Raw genomic sequence first — 15,760 nt, 5'->3', positions numbered from 1 at the left:
AGAAAAATGGAAATTTGAAAGATGGAAAATCAATAAGTAGAAGTATATTATTGCATGTTTAACAACATTTACTGGATGGGGGATTTTTTTTTTCTCATTTTAAGTTGAATCCAAGTCAATCAATGTCGTGACATGATAAATAATATATGGATAAATATATAGCTAGGCACCATCTAGAGCAAAGCCTCGAATTCTATGCTTATGGCGTTTGTAGTCAAGCTTGGGGTGTGGAACTAGCATGCATCTTAGTCACAAAACACAATAAAAAAAATTAGTTTCTTCTGATAAATCTTAGAGAAAAGAAGTGCATCTAGATAAACTATACTCCCACGAGAGCCACGCATGCCATACAATAGTCTAATATAAACGCATGCCATACAATATTCTAATATAATAATAATATGATGAGGATGAGGGCACTTTTAAACAAAATTAATGTGTGTGTATATATATTAGAATGGTAAAATTATAAATTTGATCTTTCAATTTGTCTCTAATTTTGATTTTGGTTTTTCTTTAAAATTATTGACGAATTTTGTTCTATATTTTTTCCAATCACACAAGCTTGATCCTGTAGTCAAGTATTGGACGTTGACTATTAAAAAAATGTTGACTATCACGTTCTTATTAAATGATGACCGTCACATGTTCTAATTGGCCAATGACAACAACAATGTATTTTATCTTCCATGTAGTTAACATTCAATCAGAACATGACACGCGATAATTATTATCCAATAAGAACGTGACACGTGACGGTCAACTTCCAATTTTATACTAAGAGATCAAGATTGCGTGATTGGATAAAATAGGAGAACAAAAGTAGGAAGACCAAAATTCAAATTAAATACAATCAGGGACACAAAAATACAATTTTGGCCGTTAAAAAACAAAAAAGCATGTGCGCAAATATGAGAAAAATGTTTGTTAGATAAAGTCATTAAATAAAATAATGCAATATCGTGTAACTCGTGGAGTTTTCTTGGTCATTTTCCCCATGCTGTTACGTATATAAAAAGCAGTATCTTGAAGAGAAAAAAGAAATAAAAAAGGGTATCATCAGACTAGAGAGAGTAAGAGTAAGAGAAGAGATGGAAAGAGTAGCATCAGTATCTCGGCCACTGAAAATATACTTCCTCCCATTCTTCTCACCGGGGCACCTAATCCCTCTGGTCCAGCTGGCTCGCTTGGTGGCGGCACGAGGCCAGCACGTGACCATCATCACCACCCCCGCCAACGCTCAACTCTTCGACCAGAACATCGACAAGGACACCGCCTCCGGCCACCACATCCGCGTCCACATCATCAAGTTCCCCAACGCCCACGTAGGGCTACCGGAAGGCATCGAGCACCTCTCCGCCGCCACCAACAATGAAACCGCCTACAAGATCCACATGGCGGCGCATCTCATCATGCCCCAGCTCGAGTCTCTGGTCAAACACTCTCCACCGGACGTCTTCATCCCTGACATCCTCTTCACCTGGACCAAAGACTTCTCCCAGAAACTCTCCATCTCGCGGCTAGTCTTCAACCCTATTTCCATCTTCGACGTCTGCATGATCCACGCCATTAAAACCCACCCTGAAGCCTTCGCTTCCGACTCTGGGCCTTTTCTAATTCCTGATCTACCCCACCCTTTAACTCTCCCCGTCAAGCCTTCCCCCGGTTTCGCCGCCTTAACCGAATCTCTCCTCGACGGGGAACAGGACAGTCACGGCGTCATCGTAAACAGCTTCGCCGATCTCGACGCCGAGTACACTCAACACTACCAGAAACTTACAGGTTATTTTTTTCTTATTCCAAACTGGAAACCTTTTACCGCTAAAAGGATAAATTTGAATAGACACCCATAGATTATTATGATAATAAGTAATATAATTTAATATAAATTAGAGATACATAATAAATAAGAGTCTTCGAGTTAGGAATATAATAAACGGATTTCCAAATCCAACAAGGCTTCATCTATAAAAATTGAAATATTAGAAAAAAAAACTTTTTTTTTTCAAAATATTTCAAAAGGTATGTTTATATAATACCTATGTATCAATATATAATTGTTCATCCAAGGATGTAACATTTTTCATGTAACTACTGACCATAATATTTTTCTGATCTTAACCCCTCCCATCTTTCAAGAAACACAATTCTGACTAATTTAAAATTTCAATAGAAAAAATAAATAAAATTTAAGCAAGAATTAATTTCGTTAAAGATTGAACAATTCAATTTTAATTTCAAATCCATAAGATGAATTTGGTTAGGATTATTTAGTGGAGTTTAGGTCTGAGATGAATATTGTATTAATTGTTACAGGGCGCAAGGTGTGGCATGTTGGGCCAAGCTCCCTCATGGTGCAAAAGACGGTGAAAAGTAGTACTGTTGATGAGAGTAGACACGATTGTCTCACGTGGCTTGACTCAAAGAAAGAATCTTCGGTTCTCTACATTTGTTTCGGAAGCCTTTCTCTCATCTCCGACGAGCAGCTTTACCAGATTGCTACCGGACTCGAAGGGTCAGGGCATTGTTTTCTTTGGGTGGTGCATCGCAAAAACAAAGACGGAGAAGAAGGAGATTCTTCTTCTTCTTCCGGAAAGTGGTTGCCGGAAGGGTTTGAGGAAAAGATAGCTAAGGAGAACAGAGGCATGCTGATTAAGGGATGGGCGCCGCAGCCGTTGATCCTGAACCACCCTGCGGTGGGAGGATTTTTAACGCACTGCGGGTGGAACGCGGTGGCGGAGGCGATCAGCTCCGGGGTTCCGATGGTGACAATGCCGGCTTTCGGGGACCAGTACTATAACGAGAAGCTGATAACGGAGGTGCACGGGTTCGGGGTGGAGGTGGGGGCGGCGGAGTGGAGCATTTCGCCGTACGAGGGGAAGAAGAAGGTGGTGAGTGGGGAGAGGATAGAGAGTGCCGTGAAGAGGTTGATGGATGATGGAGAGAAAGGGAAGAGAATGAGAAGCAAGGCCAAAGAGATGCAGGAGAAGGCTTGGAAAGCTGTTCAAGAAGGTGGTTCTTCTTACGACAGTCTCACGGCTCTGATTCATCATTTCAAGACTCTTGTGCCTAATCATGTGAATGGGAATGGGAATATCGATCACTGAATGAATATTACATTGATTCGAGTTTCATGTTTTTGATTATTAGTTATTTATCAAGTGAATGCATGAATGCCATAATTTTAGGGAATCTTAATCCGGGTAACTGGCTAGCTACCCTAAATTTCCTGAATCTATCATCCTTAATTTGTAACAATTGATAATAATAAATCAATAAGATGTATGTCAGTGGATTCTGATACTTAGAATATTTTGAGTTCTTAAGCACCGATACTTCTTTTGGCCAACATACCGGTATCGGATACGTATCCAGTACTGATATGCTCGGATACGCCCTAGATACGTATTCCACACGTATCCAATCTTATACCAATTCAGAAAAGGAAAATATTGTTCCGATCCAGCACGGATACAGCATGATATATACTCAAATTTAAAATAAAACGAGTAACACCAAAATAAAGATATATAAAATCAGATTTTGTATATATTTGATAAGATTAAGATATAATCTTTCCTTTTAAGGATATTTGATGGTTTAATCTTTCCATATTTTTGGTTCATAGTTATTTTCTATTTTTATTAATGTTTAATAAAAATATATTATTAATTTTAATTTTTTTTAATACGTATAGTAAATGTATCATATCCTATATTTTAAAAAAATAACATACTGTCGACACGGATCGATGCTCGTATCCGTGCATTATTGAGTTTGAGTCATTAGATTAATATAACGTCATGCTCCTCATACTTTTCAATTACAGGTAACCGGATTATTAATGATTAATAAAGCAATTAATTATGACTTAGCCAAAACAGAATGTCTCCTATGAGACTCTGCCAATAAAAATTGAAAGGAAATTGGGTACACTGGACTGGTGTGTGGTCAGTGTGGAGTATGGATTCTTTATTGTCACAAAAGTGATTCCATGAAACACTACTAAAAAAACGTAATTATAAATAATAAAACTCAGAAAATTTTGAGTCAATAGCTAGATTATAACTGTATATGGTCCTGTAATTGATTTTCACCTTCATGGAATCCAGGTCCCATCCAGTGACTAGTTGCCGAAGCAAGTTTTGCATCGAGAGGACTATTCAAAAGGTCCTGTGTTCAATGTAAAACATGCTCAGGGTCAGGAGGAATAATTCTGTTTTATAAAACTACAGAATGTTGAGAAAAAAAAAAATGATTTTGTTGTTGTTTAGCTTGGCACATTTTAGAAGTAGCATGTGGTTTCTGAAATGGCAATATATACACCCTCATATATAATGCTGGATTAAGTGATCTACGTACCTGGAAATTTGTGGTATTGTTTTAGTTTTTAAAGTACAATTCTAGTTTTGGTTTAACGTTGATACCTTTGTTTTTATTTCAATGGATGACCTCTTTGTCAATTCCTTATTCTCACAAAATATTCATACTTAAAAGGGCAGAAAGATAAGTTAAAGAAGTCATTGTTATCATTGAGAAATAGGTGGTTATCAGGAATAGTTGGGAGGGAGTGTTATGAATGTAATTAGTTTTATGCATTTGGATATATTATATAGATTTATTGGATTGCATTATTGCTTGGATCCTTTTCCGTGCAAGAGACAAAAAAGGTTTATGTCATATATATCTACGTTAGAGTTTTCAGGCAATATTTTATTTCCTTGACACCCAATGGTGCCAAATGATGTGTTATATACCATTATGACAAGATTACCCATTTCATCCAATAACAGCATCCAAGTTCATCTAATAACCAAATGGTTAAATGTCCTTTTTAGTTTTTACTTCATTTAGAACGGGATTGTAATTTTATGGTTGACCATTTACTCTTGTTGAAGCTAGCACACAAATCACTTCATTGACATGGCCTGTTTCCTTAAGATTACTAAAATATCCTTCAACACAGTTGAAAAGGAACCGAATAATAATCAAGTTCTATATTTAATACGAGAGAAGTATGAAAAAGAAGTCAATTTTGAGTAAATACTTTCCTATGAAAGAAGTATGAGAGAAATCAAAGAAAAAGAAAAGACATGCCAAACTGACTCTGCATATCATGTTAGTATCGTTGGATAAAAGGCATATCTAACAAACGAGTTTAGTGTAAGTACTGAAGTACATTGTCTCTTTAGCAAGTCTTGAAGTCTTAATAAAATGCACCGGACCACTGGCTGCTCCATAGATTTGCTGGCCTGCACAAGGTTATCTCAATTTGATTAATAGTTTTAAATTTAAATCTTAAATATATAATTACATTAAATAGTTATAGACTATTTTTTATTATTTATAATAATCTTATTTCATCCAAATAGAATTGTTTTTGATAAAAAAAAAATACAGTGATCGATCCATAATTTTTTTTAAAGTCTTAATGCCTTTCCTATTGTCAATACCGACGGCTGAGTGATGCTCTCCTCATATCCAGCAAGTACCATCACCATCACATTCAACTGTTCACCAAAAAAAACCCATCACATTCAACTAAACAAACCAATTTGCAAAGTTTTCATTTTCTAGCGCCACAAGAAATTACTCAGAAAATTAACAATAGCTCCAGGCATATTTCGATATGATTCCGAGTAATACAAAAAATATGAATTTTGTAACTTTTCATTTAATCTAAACATTAAAAATTATCATTTTAAATCAATTTCAATCCTGACATAACTAAAATTTTGAATTTTAAACCGTAATTATTGCAAATCTATCAGTCAAATTAACTAAACCCAAATATTTAATTAATTAACACATTCATTAAATCATGGCAGATTTTGTACTAGTAATTTCACCCACACAAAAGATCATATTTCTTCTTATATGACACTAACCTGCGAGAAAAAATGTCGAATCTGATTGATTGTTCTTTGAAATTACGCTAGTTAAACATACAACTGATTCATGGAACCTTTGAATATTCTACCATTTGATCGAAAGCATTAATTACTCCCTCTAAAAAAATTGACAAGTTCAACATTTCTGATTCAAACAAACAGTAGTGATTTATTGCCGAAATGAACTTTTTCCTGATGTCAAATTAAGTGTCGGTAGCATCTTTCATTGAGAAGATCCTTCTTGTGCTAGGAAAGTCAACTTTCACAATAAAGATTGGGAAGACTTTTAGCCCACCAATGCATATATCAATCAAATTACAAGAGCAAGTGCAACCATTACACACACACACACAAGCTATAGAACCAAAAAAGAGAGGATGAAAGTTGAAGTAGAAATCATTTCTAGAGAAGACATTAGGCCTTCTTCTCCCACACCCTCTCACCTGAGAGTCTTCAATCTTTCCCTTTTGGATCACCTCATTCCATCACCATATGCTCCCATAATCCTATACTACACCTCACCCAACAGTGACAAAACTTGCTTCTCTGAAGTCCCCAAGAGGTTAGAATTGCTGAAAAAATCTTTATCGGAGACACTAACCCAATTCTATCCTCTTGGTGGCAAAATCAAAGAATTAGACTTTTCCATTGAGTGCAATGATGAAGGTGCCAATTTTGTGCAAGCCAAAGTGAAGTGTCCTCTTGATAAATTTCTAGTCCAACCTCAGTTGACCTTACTTCACAAGTTTCTTCCCACTGATCTTGTTTCTGAAGGATCAAATTCAGGAACCTATGTGACTAACATTCAGGTAAACATCTTTGAATGTGGAGGAATTGCCATTGGCTTGTGCATTTCTCATAGAATCCTAGATGGGGCTGCACTAAGCACCTTTATAAAAGGGTGGTCAGAAAGAGCCAAGGGTTTTAATTGTGACCAATTAACCAAACCAAACTTTATAGGATCTGCTCTCTTCCCCACAAACAACAATCCATGGCTTAGAGACTTATCAATGCGCATGTGGGGTTCTTTTTTCAAACAAGGCAAGTGGGTAACAAAGAGGTTTCTCTTTAGAAACTCAGATATAGCCAAACTCAAGGCTCAAACATTAGGGACAGCAACTTCCACACGTTTGGAGATAGTTTCTTCCATGTTGTGGAAGTCCCTCATGGGTGTGTCTAAAGTACGGTTTGGCACACAAAGGCCTTCTTTGGTGACTCATTTGGTGAACCTTAGGAGGAGAATGGATGAGGCTCTTTGTCCTCAACATGCAATGGGAAATCTTCTTTGGTTGGTGGCTGCGGAGAAAATGTGTGATGATCATGATGAGATGGGGTTGGAGGACTTGGTGGGGAAGTTGAGGAAATCAATATCACAAGTTGATGAAAAATTTGTTGAAGAATTGAGAGGTGATAAGGGAAGGTCAATTATGAAGGAGAGTCTTGGGGCAATAAGTGAGAAGGGATCAAAGGGTGAAGTAGTGGATTATGTTGGGTTTAGTAGTTGGTGCAATTTTGGGTATTATGAGGCTGATTTTGGGTGGGGAAAGCCCACTTGGGTGAGTGGTGTTGGTTCAATTGGTTCAGTTTCAATGTTTATGAATCTCATCATCCTAGTGGATACAAGGCTGGGAGATGGCATAGAAGCTTGGGTTACCTTGGATGAGGAGGACATGACTCATTTGGAAGCAAATACTGAACTCCTCACTTGTGCAACACTTGATCCAAGTCCTTTAACAATGAGTTGACTTGCATGATTATTAGAAGGGTAAATTTTCTTGACTCAAATTGATTTTGTTCCTTTCATTTTAAAAATGATAGTTTTAGTCTCCATATTTTTTTTCTTAAATTAATTTAGTAAATTGTGTTCCTTGTCTGATTAAAATGAAATATATATAGAGTCAGGAACACAATTTACTGGATTAAAAAAAATACAAAGATTAGAACTATCCTTTATAAAATGTATGGACTAAAATTAATTTTAACCAACTTGAAACACAATTTATCCTTATTATTATTAGCTCATGTCTATTTTAAGGTTACTCAAGTCCTTTCCGAATATGTTCTAATGCAGATATGAAGTTCGGATTAATGAAAGTAATACTTCTTGTGAAGTTAATAATTTATTTTCGTGAAAATAAATGGAAAAATTAATTAAATCCTTTTGCCTACTTGCCTATTTTTTCTGCTCACTTTTTTGAACTGTATGTCAGACCAACTAGCAAAGTCAATACAACTGATAGATAATTGGATTCTTTCAGTGTATTGGTCAGAGTTTGATTTATGACTATCTATACATTATCAAGATAAATAAAACACACTTTCTCTATGTTTACATCTTTAAAGGGTTCTTAATATTGCTTTTAAAAATACGAATCTTCAACTGTCTGCTAAAGAATATCCTTAATGCGCACACACACAAAAATAATCAATAAGTTTATACCTATTAACTCATACGATACTCTTCCTAAAAACAAAAACATTAAAAAAAACTCATACAATACTCTTAGTGTGTATCTTAATGATGCATTTAAATTTTTTAGACAATTCAATTGTTTTTATTTGTTTTGTCTTTATCTGTAAACCTTCATATTTAGAGAGAATAATTAATTTTCTTTCATGCATAAAGTTCCGCATTTGAATAAAAAGATTAAATTTCATTAATAACAATAATAATTTTGATAACCTTTTTTTTGTATAGATATTAGATAATTTTGATAACCTATGTATGCCTTCTTGTTTTTTTTTTCTTTTCTGAATACCTATGTAGCCTTCTTATGTCACCATGCATAAATAAAAATATATGTCAGAGGTCAATTTTAAAATGTACTTTTTATTACTATTTTGTATTAATAATTTCAGAGGTCAATTTTTTCATAAATTGTGAATTGAAGTTTTGTTTAAATAAAGAAACAAAACAAACCTAAATAAATAAATCACAAGCTATAAAGAAGATAATTATTTTTGTGCAATTGTATAAATACAAGTGATATGTAATGAAATTATTTGAATATACAGCTAGGTTAAATACTTAAAAGAAAAGTTGTCATCCATAGTATCAACTCAGACTAAAACAAGATTTGCCTATTTGTATATTAAGATATTTACTCCCCAAATTGTATATCTTAATTTGTAAGATAAAAATTGATAATTTAGACCGTAGTGTTGAATTTTGTGACATTTTGACCGTGACAAGCATCTCCCATCGTAATCTTTTGGTTAAAGATAGTACACATTTTAAGGAAAATACTACTATACTAGTTTAGACTTCTAGCCCTCATCTTTGTTTACACTAGCCGCCAAGAAATCCTCAAAGTAAATCATTATATATAGAAGAAGAAAATACATATAGCAAACGATTGAGTTAAGAATTATCAATTGTTGTGTAGGACCTCTAACTACAATTCAACAAGTTCATCTTCCTTGCATTCCCCCACATCAATCACCATAGTTCCTTGCTTCTTTGTACGTCGAACCCTACAACAATTTCTTCTTGGAGCCTGCTCAAACCAACAAAAATCAAATCCACCACATTAAGCAAATATAGAAATATTAACAACTCACCCTTTTTTTTATTTAGGGGATTAACAACTTAGCCTATTTTCCACATTCTCTTCTAATAGATGAAATTAAAGATGCAAGTCTCGTTCTCAAATTAGTTCCATGTGAATTTCAACAAATAAAAGATGTTTTGTTAACACTACTCATAGTCAAATATGCGTACGTGTGTATGTATAAACATTAAAAGAGCCATTCATTTTTATTAGAGAAATGTGAAGTTTGAAGTTACCTTGTCCCACAAATGCGGGTCGGGTTTCTTATAAACATGCACCACTTTGATTTGGGTTGGATCCTCCATTTTCCAATTGCATTCCGGGTTTTGCTGAACCCGTACATATTGACTTGCAGTTTCATTAGCACCCTCATCATACACTGCCCTAGACAAGTAATAAACAAACGGTTTCTGACAAACATGGCGGCTGACCGGCCGCGTGTTGAACGGATACGCTGTGTAATCCGCCCGCTTGTACCAGTTCAGGAATGTCCTTGCTGGCATCTCCATTTCCCGGGCTGAGAAGATGCCCCGGAAAATTTGAACCGCATAGCCCCATGAAACGGATATGGTCCAGGTCCGGGCTTTGTCATAGCAAATTGATTGTTGTATGAGCCCAGCCGGGTCCAACTTCATGGGCCGATTCAGACGCTTCAGGGCCTGTACCCGGCTCATGTTTGGAAATATGGGCTCTACCACGTCCAAGTGATGGAGGGATACCAGTGGTGTAACTGGATGGGCCGCAAGAAGCCCAAAGAGGTTGCCGTACACGTCAAACTATTCAATGTAAAACAGAGCAAAGCAATGTCAAATGTTGGGAAAAATTAAACAAGATAAATGTTCTGCAAATAGTACTACTCTGTCTCAAAACATTCTAATGTAGGATTTGGATTCTCGATTAATTTTTTCCTAAAACCTAACAATTTATGCTTTTAAAGAGTGTAAAAATACTGCAAGAGTTACGAATTTGGTTTTTCCTAGATAATGTCATGTTCGAATTTTGTGTATGTTAAATTACTTAGTCCATAAGCTACTTTGGATATTCCTTAGAGCATTTCTTTTAATTGTGACCTTAAATTATAGAAAGTAAATTCTGTATTAGTTTGACAATTTAAAACCTTAAAAAAATGACCATTTATAATAGCTTTAAATTTTTTAGGGATTTGGTTAAAAGTAATTACATAATCTAAAATACAATTAGAAAAATAAAAACCTACATAAAAAATTCTCAAATAGTTCAAGGAACAAATAAATGATTTAACCTAAAAACAAGTATTGAAAAAACTTTACCCTCTTAAATGAATTCACCCAACTTGACTTGAATTAATCAATATCCAAAGTACTAGCTTCGCTACCTATGATCCAATACAGAAAAAGAGAAAAAATACATGTTCATCTGTATAAGACTACTCAATATTTTATTTTCAACCTGTACAGTTAGAGAAAAAAAATGGAAATCCTAATGTGTATGTTTTTTTTTTTTATCAATAAGAATAAAAGACAAATGTCAAATGACTCTGGCATCCAATCATTCAATCAACTGAACTAAATCCCTTTACAGTCGCATGCATGTTTAACCAATCAACACACAAGAGGAAGTGAAGAACTTGGTAGAGCAAGAAATCACATGTTAGCTTTGGCCTCACAACGCGTTTTTAATTATGTACTGTAACCAGTTTTACAAATTGATGAAACAATAATTTATGTAGGTGAAGTAGGAACTGGGAAGGGTCTTATTTATCCTACCGACAGTGGACAATAGTTTACCAACCAAGGAGCAGATTGTGGCATATGGTTTCATCGTGGAGACTGCGACGTGTCTCGTTGTGTGTGACCCAACTTTATTTTCTTAATATTTATGTCTCCTAAGTCCTAACTTAGAATGTAAGTGGGGTCCCTTAAACTGCCCCTTAGTCACCACGCCACAACAAAATTAGCATTGTGTGACACGTGGATGCTTGCACCATAGATATTCCCCAACAACATGAGCTTTCTTATCATTTTATGGAGTATCAAATATAGTAAAATGTAAATGAGAAAAAGAGTTAAAACGCAAAAATTGAGACAAGGAAAGAAAATGAAAGGAAGCAAAAATCAACAACTTAGTATAAAATTGACCTTTTGAGTTGGTGGTCAGAGCTGGAACCGGTGAAGAGGATAAAATTGACCTTTTGAGTTGGTGGTCAGAGCTGGAACCGGTGAAGAGGTGGTCTTGCTGTTTAATGGTTTAGGTTTGAAAAAGGAAGTCATGTGAGACCATATATGATTTCGAAGATGACCCTGGTGTAAAATGAATCTAATTGATCTTTAACTTAGTGGTACCAAATAAATTGACAATTTAATTAAATTTGTCCTACCTTTCTGTCAGTGTCGACTTTAAAATCCAATTACATTAGGTAAGTAGCAATAAATGGTGTCCACTTATGCACCCAAAAAATGACCGAGGAAAAAAGTTAGATTAAATGTATACTATCTATGTTTTGGCATCTACTTATCTAAAGGTTGTGTATTTTTCTGCTTTTGCATCTAATGACTGTGTCTTTTTCTGATTTTGCATCTTACAGTTAGGCGCCATGATATCTATGGCCAGGTAGCAATCTTTGTTTTTTTTTTTTTATAAGAGGTAGCTATCTCTGTTGATATGAACAACAAATTATCATGTACTCCTACCTCTCAGATTTTTCCACGTTAGAGAGATTATCCTAAGAAAGTTCATTTAATTAATATAAAAAAATCTTTAAAAATGGACAGAACTTTTAGGGAGTTAATAAAGAGAAAGCGAAATTTTCAAAGGCCTATAACAATAACATACCGTATAAAACTTTTAAGAGTTTACACAGATAGAAAATTAAACTCTAAAAAGAAAATTAAATTTAAAAAAATATGGTCTCATAAAATTTTATATAATCTCACATATTTAACGTCTCTGTACATATTTTTCTTAATATAACCTCCTGATGTAAAAAAATAAAAAAAATAAAAAAATTAAGCTCAACCTAATAAAATTTGTCTAATTTTAGTTATCCCATGTGAACCAAAAAACCATCCAACTTCTCAGTTCTCACTAACCCACTTTCTCCGCCACTTCCAATAATTAACTTTCTCCATTACAATCATACCATTCATATTGGTTGACTAAGTCAATATGTGAAGTCACAGACTGTTAATTTCTTTTGTCATATGTCTTTCCATTTTCTATCTATTTTCACCCTTCCCCCTATTTCCCTATAGTTTTCCTAGGAACCAAACAGTAACACAGGTGTCACAAACCAAACAATAACAGTATCACAAATCACAAAGAAAAAAGCAATGAAAAAAATCAACAAAAATTACAAAGTACTAACCTGATGGAACCCTTTTTCCTTGGTGAGTGGAACTCCCAATTCTGCCATACAAGCCTGAATCCTATCATCAGAGCCATACAACCCTGGATACCTCTGAATGCACCTATCTTGCATCTTCTCCAATGCCACAGCCAAGGGATAACTAATTGCAAAACCACCACCCCCATAAGCCATGTTATAAGAAAAATAAATGTTTTGCAAGTGACTCTCTGAGGAACTCCCAATGTAATAAAACTGATTGTGGTCATATTTCTGCAACACTTTCACCAAATTCTCTGCCACAAAAACCGTGTCATCATCCCCCATCACAAACCACCTCACACCCTCCATCCCAAGCCTGAGTGTCTCAGACACTATGCGTGAGATTCTAATAGCTGATCTATGACCCTTTTGGTTCTTATACTTGAACCTTGAAGTATCACTAGAGATCCTCAATGGGGGCAAGAAGTCCTCATTTTGAGCTTCAGTTTTGACCTTTTGCTCCAACCACACAACCCCTCGCATCTCATTAGGCCTCCACCATAGCTTGATGTACTCTTTTCTCTGCTTCCAAAGCTTTGCTGAGGCTCCTATGCCAAAGACTATGTGGGAAATGTTGGTGAGTTCTTCAAAGGGGGGTGTGGACTCTTCTTCAGATGGGGTGTTGAAAGAAATATGATGAGTGATGGTGGGATTGTGAGGGGTTTGATCACAATCATAAGAGTGGCTAACGAATCTTAGGGAGTAGAAGAGGTAGGAGATGGAGATTAAGAGGAAGAAGAAAGCCATTAGCTTTGAGAAGCTCCATGAAGAGTAGAGATGGTCTTGGTCTTTGAAATTGTTCTTCATGGTGGACATGGTAAATTAATTTTCAAAGTGTTTAATTAATTAGCACAAAAAGATGATGAATCGAAGCCCCAAAAGGCTTGATCATAGCTTGATTGCACTACTTCATCAAGGAGATGGGGGAGGAGAGAGAGAAAGAGTGAGAGAAGGGGAAGATTATAGATTTGGTAAAGTTTTGAGCTTTGCACATAGTTCCACCGAAAAGGGTGTCTGATATCTATATATGGGACACAAAACTAAAGACACTCTTTGAACTTAACAATAGATCTTTAAATTGAACAAGCCATTAGGGACGTTTAAATGTATGCTTATGCTGATTGCTAAGGGCAATTTTGCATTCTGCTGATTCCTTTTGATTTATGCAAATACAGAATTATGTATTTATCAAATAATTAAGAAACATTTAATTTATATATTCTAAAATAAATACTATTTTAAAAATCAATAAATTTATTAAATAACTAAGGGAAATAGAGATACTTCGTGCTTCTTAACATACTTTTTAAAATAAAACGTAAAATAAAAAGAGAGAGGAAGTTTAATAAAAAAATAAAATATGAAGTTAAAGGTTAAAACTTCAATTATGATACAAGGAGAATAAAATCAATTATCAAGCGCAATTAAAGAATAAAAATATTCAAAGAAAAATAAAATCCATAAGAGTCTTTTAATTCTTTATATGTTGTAATGTTATAGATTATAAATAATGAATTCAATTTATACATATTATCAGTCTAAGTTTTTACACATATATCTAATAGTTAAATTTGACATAAAACAAATTGTCTACCATAAATAAGATTTATACATATTATCAATCTAAGTTTACACATATATCTAAGTTTACAAAAACTGTCTTATTCAACTGAAGTAAAATTGTCTGCCATAAAACAAAATTATAATCTCAGGCACACAAAAAAAAACAATAAAATGGCATCATTTGACATATCATACTAATAAATAAGATAATGCGGCAATAAAGAGAATTTCTTTTAAATGTCTACATAAAAAAATGAGAAAAAAAATATATGAAATGATTATGTAATCACTCAAAAGTTCAATTTAATTAGTTGAATATGATTCATAAATTATTGTAATTCTCAAGAATTTGTTTTTGACTATTATTAATAAAAAAAAATTATACTACAAGTCATATAAATTAATTTCTTTAATAATTTGTGATCAATTATTAGCGTAAAATCATACATTTTAATTGAATATTTATTTTCACTTCTTACCACTGTGTCTTTAGCTGTTTACATGTGTCCACGCACAAAATCAGCAACTAAAGGATAAACCAAATAAGAACTTAGGGAAGACAGGTGTATCTTGTTTTCCTCTATTCCAACCTTAACAGAAACAAGGACAATATATAGCATGTTTGGATACTCTTTAAAAAATCATGATGATTATCTCAAAATTCATACTATCATTATGATTTTTCAAAACAATTATATGTTGTTTCAGATTCACAGTGATCTAATAACTGATTTTGGTTATCTCAGTGTCACCCCAAACATGCTAATAACCTTTACATACACGATGTTTTTACCTATTAACGGAAACCATGATCATAATGCTCTCGGAGCGATACGAGAAACTTGAAAGAACTATCATGGAAAAAAAATGCTTTCACAACTTGTTGCTATAAAGATAAAAGGTTTGAGATGCATTTATCTGTGATTTTATAAATGCCAACAAGATTGCATTTAAGTATCTTTGGATACAAATAAAAAGTATTTTTTTAGAGCTTCTCTATTAAAAATATACAACATTTTTCAGTAAAAAAAAATCTAAATCACTTCTAGCCTTCTATTCACAAGATTTTTGAATCAAATCTCGAATCTATTACGGCAAGAAACAACTATTAATATGGCAAGTTTTTTTTTTTAATTAACTAGGCAAAAAGAGAGGCACTCTGGCTCTATATTTTTTAAATAAAATAAGAGGATTTTTTTAAAAACTCTTTTTAATTAGTTATTTAAATTTTTTAATAGTTTCTTACATTTTTTTGAATGTTATTTGAAGTTAATATTTTTAAAATATTAAATTTTAGTTTTTTATATTTTTTTTATCCTTAATATATTTATCAAATTTTTTATTTATATTTTTTAAAGAAATCATAATTTATTATTTTTTAATCATTTTAT

General features: G+C 33.8%; 3 protein-coding genes across 4 annotated transcripts; 2 read left to right on the top strand and 1 right to left on the bottom strand.

Moving 5' to 3' along the window:
- Window positions 1-1,045: 1,045 nt before the first annotated feature.
- Window positions 1,046-3,312, top strand: SG-9 (UDP-glycosyltransferase UGT73B4). Its single transcript, NM_001367432.1, has 2 exons — window positions 1,046-1,782; window positions 2,317-3,312. The coding sequence occupies exons 1-2, from the start codon at window positions 1,092-1,094 to the stop codon at window positions 3,105-3,107; spliced, it is 1,482 nt and encodes a 493-aa protein (NP_001354361.1). The 5' UTR covers window positions 1,046-1,091; the 3' UTR covers window positions 3,108-3,312.
- Window positions 3,313-6,231: 2,919 nt separating this feature from the next.
- Window positions 6,232-8,026, top strand: LOC100305374 (transferase family protein). The gene has a single exon (NM_001251297.2). The coding sequence runs from the start codon at window positions 6,269-6,271 to the stop codon at window positions 7,634-7,636; it is 1,368 nt and encodes a 455-aa protein (NP_001238226.2). The 5' UTR covers window positions 6,232-6,268; the 3' UTR covers window positions 7,637-8,026.
- A 1,167-nt stretch (window positions 8,027-9,193) lies between these two features.
- LOC100790149 (uncharacterized) lies at window positions 9,194-13,938 on the bottom strand. Of its 2 annotated transcripts, none has more exons than XM_003548603.5 (3): window positions 12,786-13,938; window positions 9,679-10,218; window positions 9,194-9,388 (listed from the first exon to the last, which is right to left on the bottom strand). In XM_003548603.5, exons 1-3 carry the CDS (start codon window positions 13,620-13,622, stop codon window positions 9,287-9,289), a joined length of 1,479 nt encoding a protein of 492 aa, XP_003548651.1. In that variant the 5' UTR covers window positions 13,623-13,938; the 3' UTR covers window positions 9,194-9,286. The 2 variants fall into 2 exon arrangements, with proteins under 2 accessions (XP_003548651.1, XP_025981963.1); XM_026126178.2 differs by lacking the exon at window positions 9,194-9,388 and adding an exon at window positions 11,560-11,656 and having other exon boundaries at window positions 9,994-10,218; window positions 12,786-13,850.
- Window positions 13,939-15,760: the final 1,822 nt, after the last annotated feature.

This window comes from Glycine max, chromosome 16 (genome assembly GCF_000004515.6).
Source record: "Glycine max cultivar Williams 82 chromosome 16, Glycine_max_v4.0, whole genome shotgun sequence".
NCBI lineage: Eukaryota > Viridiplantae > Streptophyta > Magnoliopsida > Fabales > Fabaceae > Glycine > Glycine max.
Note: the sequence above shows the minus strand (reverse complement) of the source record. Positions and strands in the feature narration are given on the sequence as shown.

Excerpts from the sequence above, each read along its gene's own strand:
- LOC100305374 (NM_001251297.2), top strand. The coding sequence starts at position 6,269 with ATGAAAGTTGAAGTAGAAATCATTTCTAGAGAAGACATTAGGCCTTCT.
- SG-9 (NM_001367432.1), top strand. The coding sequence starts at position 1,092 with ATGGAAAGAGTAGCATCAGTATCTCGGCCACTGAAAATATACTTCCTC. Across the intron at positions 1,783-2,316 it reads ACACTACCAGAAACTTACAG|GGCGCAAGGTGTGGCATGTT; the intron begins GTTATTTTTTTC and ends TAATTGTTACAG.
- LOC100790149 (XM_003548603.5), bottom strand. The coding sequence starts at position 13,622 with ATGTCCACCATGAAGAACAATTTCAAAGACCAAGACCATCTCTACTCT. Across the intron at positions 10,219-12,785 it reads AGGAAAAAGGGTTCCATCAG|TTTGACGTGTACGGCAACCT; the intron begins GTTAGTACTTTG and ends TACATTGAATAG. Across the intron at positions 9,389-9,678 it reads ACCCGCATTTGTGGGACAAG|GCTCCAAGAAGAAATTGTTG; the intron begins GTAACTTCAAAC and ends TGGTTTGAGCAG.